At 25.2% G+C, this 7,397-nt stretch overlaps 1 protein-coding gene across 1 annotated transcript; it reads right to left on the reverse strand.

The window, feature by feature from the left end:
* Positions 1 to 5,557: 5,557 nt before the first annotated feature.
* Positions 5,558 to 6,065, reverse strand: EIN_063620 (protein serine/threonine kinase, putative; the record flags this gene model as incomplete). The annotated part of the gene is made up of 3 exons (XM_004260330.1): positions 5,558 to 5,754; positions 5,783 to 5,914; positions 5,975 to 6,065. 3 exons carry the CDS (start codon positions 6,063 to 6,065, stop codon positions 5,558 to 5,560), a joined length of 420 nt encoding a protein of 139 aa, XP_004260378.1.
* Between the last annotated feature and the right edge of the window lie 1,332 nt (positions 6,066 to 7,397).

Below are 7,397 nucleotides of genomic sequence, written 5' to 3' on the forward strand. Positions count from 1 at the left end.
CCAATAACACACTCACACACACACTTCAATTGTCATCCCAATAACACACTCACTCACACACTTCAATTGTCATCCAATAACACACTCACTCACACACACACTTCAATTGTCATCCAATAACACACTCACTCACACACTTCAATTGTCATCCCAATAACACACTCACTTTCTCATTTTAAAAGTCCATTTTATTTATATATTATTTATTATATTCTTATAATTTTAAAATTAATTAATTTTTTTATTTATTTCTAATATTTTTTATTACAAAATATTATTATTTTTTTTTTAAAAAATATTTTTTTTAATAATTTGAAATTTTTAATAATTTTTAAATTTGATTTTTAGTATTATTTTTTTTTCTTAAACATTTTTAATTATATTTTTTTCTATCGTTGTTATATTATCAGTTATACCCATTTTTTATGGTATAAAATTTTGTTTTGATTATATAGATGTTGAATAAATTCTTTTTGCCGTTTTTGGAATGATATTTAAATATAAAAGAATATTTCATATTCCACACAATTCCAATCGAACCATAGTTCGAATTAAATTGTAATAAAAGTAACACCTCCACATTAAACTTGTTACCATGAAAGTGACACATTCACACTTAACTTGTTACTTGAAAGTAACACATAAAATATGATTTATTGTTTATTTTTTTCAGTTTAAATATACCTAATTTATCTTTTGTTTTTTCCTTATTTTTATTTTCTATTTATTTTTTATACTATTTAAATATTAATTGTTAAAATTCTTTTTATATTTATTTATTCCATAACACATTTTTGAATATTTTAAATGGAAATAACATTAATTTAAGGATTAAATTATTATTTTTATTCAAATTTTATCCCTCAAAATTTTTATCTCTAATCATTTCAAAACAAAACATGTTTTATTTTGAAATTAAAACATACAATTTGTTATAAAATGATAAAAATAAACAACATTAAAATTCTTTATTTACGTTACAACCTTTATCACATTTTTATCATTATGGTGTGTTTCAAATATATAACAAGTGTGTATAATATTTATTTTTCATTGTTTTAATATTACAAATTAACAAATAATTTATAATCATTTGTTAAGATTAGACAAAAAACAATTATGATTTTAAGGAAAAATGATTATATATTTTAATACATTATCAAATATTACTAATCATTATAAATATGAAACTTCCAAGAAACAATAACGAATTGTTTTAAAACATTTAATAATAATTAAAACAACTTAAATTAATTAATAAATATAAGAAACCCAATTATTTATTTAAAAGTTATAATCAACAAGATTTTCAGATAAATCAAAAAATTGTATTTACACCACAAAAAACTTCGTTCAAAATTCTGGCAAGTTTGTTGTAACAAATACAATGAAAATTAAAAAGTGATTTATATTTTTTAGTTGAAATAACAATAATTTCTTGATGGATACAAACCTTTTGGAGCATATAAAAATAGTGGTATTAACAAAAATATCTTAAAAGTCGTTGAATACACTAAGGCGAGATAAAAAATTTTTATTTTATTCAAACATTTATTATAAAGTTTGTATATTTTATAATTGTTTTTATAACACTTACAAAAAATATCGTCAACTAAAACTCATTACAGTAAAAATTCTATCGGTGTGTGGAGTCATGAAAATGGTTTTCCCAAGGTGTGTAAATTTTTTTTCTTTTCTATTTTTATTTCTGGCAAAAAAACTAAAAAATCATGAAATTTGTAAAACTATCCACAATCAAGAAAAATGACAAAATATATTTTTTGTTTTTTATGAGAAAAAAACGCGACACGTGTAAACATAAAATAATATTGTGAATTTTTTTAATTTGTCTAGTTGATTAGAATAAGAACAACGCGTTATGTTTTTGTATAAAAACGTGGACTTTTGGTGCTGATTGGTTCTTGTCAATTTACAACTCAAGTACGTCTTTAACATCAGCCTCGATTGCTGCATTGTCTTCTGTTGATAACCTTGAAAAAATTTGCTTGTTCACCGTGTTATTACACGGTAGCATAAGGTGAGTGTCGATTTTTAGCCTCAATAGTTATCATCTTGTCGTCCTCCGCCTTGAACTCTTTTGCGTCTGCAACCATCCTGTCCACCTGTTCCTTTGAGAGTCTTCTTTCATGTTGTCTCGTTTTCAGCAGACACATTTAGAATCCCATTTGCATTTGTGTCAAATGTGACTTCAACTGTGAGACTCCACGTGGTGCTAATAAGATACCAAACAACCCAAACTTTCCAAGCAGGTTGCAGTGTGATGTCATAGATGCCTCGCCCTCACAGACTTAAATAAGCACGCCTGGCTTATTGTCTGCATGTGTCGAAAATGTCTGTGACGTTCTTGCTGAAATTGTTGAATTTTGTGGTATCGATTCTGTCATCACACCAATCACAAGCGTGTATGTGATTGGTGTGGAAGTCGGTGCATTTTTTATTATCATTTAAAGTTTAATTTTTTTTGAGAAGCATTTTCTGCTTTTCTTCTGTTATCTTTTTTGAATTTATTATTGTTTGATAATTTTTCTCTTTTTAAGTTTTTATTACCAAGTCTTTACTCTTTTAAATTAAAAACAAATTTGCAATTGACATTATTTTTGCGGGTTTTGGTGCCAAATGTGTGGGAAATCATTATATTCTATCGGTGTGTAGGCCACTTTTGATTGGTCAAAACCACACACCGATAGAATTTCTACTGTACTAATATTCAAAAAACAATCAGTACCTAAATCCTAATAATAAAAATAAACAATCAAAACAAACAATTTAAATTTTATTTGTAATAAATAGACACCCTATTATACATTGACAATTAATATTCATGCTATCTGTGTTTTTAATATTATTTAATTGAAATTGATAAAAATAATTTTGATTATATACGATTATTCTATTGAAAATAAACAATTTTGTGTTGTATTAATAAAAAAGTATTAAAGTTTGGTATAAGAGATAATATTTAAATTAATAAATATAATGTTGGTGAATAATTATAATAAAGACCAATTTTTAATAACATTATAATTTAGTAAACACATTATGTTCGATATAATTATTACTGACTTTAAAAATTGGATATTTAGTAAAAAAACAAAAAAAACATAAATTCTAAATTATCTATGATTATTGAAATTAATAATAATGTTTTAAACTGTTTCCAAATGTAATTTTAAATATTGTCAATTCAAAAAAAGCATTTATTTAATATTTTTGTATCTTTCCTTTTTATAAAAGAAAACTTCATGACATCTATTTAGTTTGTGTCATATTTAGGTACTTGGGTCATAACAGTTTTTGATATTTGTAAACTATGTTTTTATTGTGACAAAAAATATATTTTCATCTAAAATATTTTTTAAAATAATAAATTTGATAACACTTTTAATTTGTAATCATTATTATATACAGTTGTTTGTATACAATTAATTAAAATAAAAATGTTGTTATGTTCATTATTTCAAAAAATCACGTTTCAATAATAAATTAATGAATTAAATTGTATTAACAGTGTAAATAAACAAATAACGTTTATTCTTATATTTGGTACTTTTGTTTAATTATGTTAGTATATGAATATAAAGGAAAACAACTTATTTTAGTTTCGTTTTTATTTATTTAAAACATCACATCATTACTATAAATAATCAAATCAAATTATAATAAATAATATAATTTGATTTTTTACATTTACAAACATAAAAAGTCACATTTTTTTGTTTGTAAATGTGAGTTGGACTGTTTGATTTTATAAATTAATATATTTTTAACATGAATACAAACAATTTGTCATTATGTTTTTTTTGTTTTATCTATTAAACAAAAAACACGCGACCAGACTTGTTGTTTTTGCGTCTCTGATTTAAAAGCACAAGATGCCTTTGTTAATTACTTTAAAACTGAACACGAAAGTTTCATGTGACAAGTCATTTATGTTACTATTAAACACAACACTTGTTATCTTTTCGTTCAAAAAATTTTCTAATTGTTTTTGTTTATCGAGCAATGCTAAAAAAAACGTTTCGTAGCATTCTCTGTTTACAATCGGTACATCTCACATTTTTTTATTTAATCATTTTTAATGTTATTCATATTGATAAGTTAAATTGTTTTTCAAGTGGTTTGGTCTTTATTTTGTATTGTTTTTCAATTTAAAAGATTTGAAAATTTATTAAATTATAAACAGTTTTTATTTCATTTTGTTTAAATTTTATTAGAATTACTATTAAATGTTTGTGTGATGACTTCTCGTTTTTCATCTGTAAGCACATAATTGAACTTTTTTATTTAAAAGGGTTTGTTTTATCCAATCGTATAATTATTCAGTGTTAGCAAGTTTTTGAGATGGTTAGTGTGACTTATTGTGAATAAAAGCAGTTTATATAACAACATTTCAAAATTATTTAAATTCTTTTTGCAGCTTTTTTTACAAAGAGTTGGAATTAATGTTAAATGATAATTCATTTTTATTTATTCATTGTTTTATCAAGTTTTTTGATTGGATAAATATTATTATAGTTAAAATATTTATTTTATGTAAATTGTTTAAATTTTTTTGTATAATAAAATTTAAAAATAATATTACATTTAACAATTTTAATTAAAATTATATAACAATAAAAATCAAAAAATGTCTACTTATGCAATCTTAATTCAAACTCTCATATTAGTCAAACAATTGTTCAATCATTTTTATGTACAATACTATTTGTATTTGAATTTCTATTTATTGAAGAATATTTTCGACAAATAAAAAAATACGACAAATAGATACGTTTTTGAATAACCGAGTGTATTCGAACATAATTATTGGGTTGTAATAAGTTATTTGTTATTTATTACCGTTTATTTGGTTTGGCAGATAAATGTTATTTGTTTATAAATTAATATTTGGTTGATTTTTAATTCAAATATAAAAATCTGATTTCAGATGTCGTTTTTCTATCAAGTTGTAAATATTCAATACCACTTTTATGTCGTTAGTAGACTTACTTTAAACACATTTTAATAGTTTAATATTATTAAGTTATTGAGTATCAAAAACATAAGTAAAAAAAGTTAATTACAATGTGATCTCAATAAAAAAAATAAAATTATTTATAGCATAGATTCTTACGCTAATATCTTGTGCCCAACACTTTTGAATAATATCAAAGTTTTTTCTATATTTTCAACTCGTTTTTTGTTAATCACAAACTCTACTTATTTCCATAAAAATCAAAAAGATGTTTCGTGTATGTCTGGTTTCTTATATTTGTCTTTTTAAGTATTTCAGCCACCATATAGACAAGAGTTCCAATTTCCTTGGTGGATGTCATGTTAGTCATTGACATGTTCACATTTGTTGCACTTCCAAAACCTGTCAGTTTTGCTATTACTTTGTCATCAACATTCAATGAAACTACAAATATTTTGTCTGGTTTGATATCTTTGTGTAATAACACATTTTCATGTAAATACAATATACCACGTAATGCATCTAACAGTATTTTAACTCACAATTTTGTGTCTATAGTATCGGTTTTCTTTCTCTTTTTAATTAAGTCTTGTTTGCAGATCCATATTCTGCAAATTCAGCGACCATACAAAACTTGGTTTTTATAAACACTGCGCCATAGAAATTAATGATAAACTCACACTGGAATTTGTCTAACAAGTGCACTTCATTTTCAAACTCTATCATTGAATTATCGTCTTGTTCACGACTTATTTTCATTTTTAATAGCCACTGTATTCCTTCTGAATGTTCCTTTATATACAAAACCAAAGGAACCTTCACCAATTTGACTTGTTTCTTCCAATTCTTTATAATTCAATTTTGACGATTTTTCAGTGGTGACATTTACATTAACACTTGTTGTGATTTGTTTTCCATTAGCAATATCAAGCGCAATAACTGCTATTTTATCATTGATCTAACATAAACACAATTGTGTTATTGATATCTAAAACTCACAAGCCTCACCATGATGGAGCGTAACAAGAGATGCAACATTTCTGATTTTATAGTAATCAAACTCATTCGCTACACACATCTGCACTTTCATGTTGTGTTCTGTGATGTTTCCAATACATATTAATTCTTTATTCTCTTTGTCAACTGGAATGAAATCATCATTTTCAAAATTTTTTTATAAATACTTTGCCGAAACACATAGATTCAAACTAAGGAATCATCAAATTGTTGAAACGCTAATATTAAATGTACACAAATTTTTATTAACTTTGTGTTGAATACGCTTTTGATGTATTTTGAGTTTCAGATAAAAGATAATGAATACAAATAATATTATGATAACAATTATTGCAATTGGTATCCTAATAACAACACCACAATTCATCTTAAACACACAACTCTCACCATCATCCGAGATTCTGTTACTCTCTTCACATGAAGTGTACTTCGAGTTATATGCCGAAATACAATCTGATACATTGTGATATTCAACACAACTCCTTCTCACTAAAACTTAGTCTATTTAACATGATAAACACTCTTCACCATTTTCACATGTGGCACAACTTTCTTTACAATAGAAACAACGCCCATTTTGTAAATAATAAGACTCATTACAAAGTAAACACCCTTCAATTTTTGACTTCAAGCAATTTGAAAGTGTTGTGTTTGATAAATACAGTTTGCTGGATTCATCTACAATTTTAAAAATCCATCTTTACTTAACAAACACTTGTTATTATCCAAACAAATATCACAAAATATGTCTCACTCATCATAGTCTTTTTCTACTTTGAAATACCCAACATTGCAAATAGCACACCCTTCATTATTCGGTAATGTTACTTCACATCTCTATGCCAAATTCACCAAGTGTCTGGCATTTCACAAAGATATCAACAAAGTATCCACTGTGACACGTGGAACAATACGTTACATTTAAACGACTTATACAGTCATTCATGCATTTTCATAACTATTTTGTTCATGTAATACCCAGTTGGACATCGTTGACATCCATTGTTATTTCGTGCAAACGGTCGACTTTTATTTGTGATTTCAGTGCATATTTGGTGTTGGTAATTGAAAAGTTCCGTGTCTTGACTTTATTGAGATTGTCAAATTGTTCAGCACACACCCCATCTTTCATGCTGAAAGTATATTGGCACTCAATGGATTTTGTTGTATTAAGTGAGTAGCATTTACAGTGCAACTCAACATCAGTTTTTGTGAAAAAGTTGTACTTGCTTTCAACGTTCTTTGTGTCAACTTGGTATTATCCAGCTTCACGTTGTGCACATCCACTTTGACTTGTACGTTCACAATTAACTTATTTTTTTTAATTACACTTTGATTTGCACTGTACATCAAGTATTTTTTTGCATTATTTGACACTTTAACTCAAAACAGATATCAAGGTTTT

The sequence above is a fragment of the Entamoeba invadens genome (genome assembly GCF_000330505.1).
Source record: "Entamoeba invadens IP1 unplaced genomic scaffold scaff_1105074726711, whole genome shotgun sequence".
Classification (NCBI taxonomy): domain Eukaryota; phylum Evosea; order Mastigamoebida; family Endamoebidae; genus Entamoeba; species Entamoeba invadens.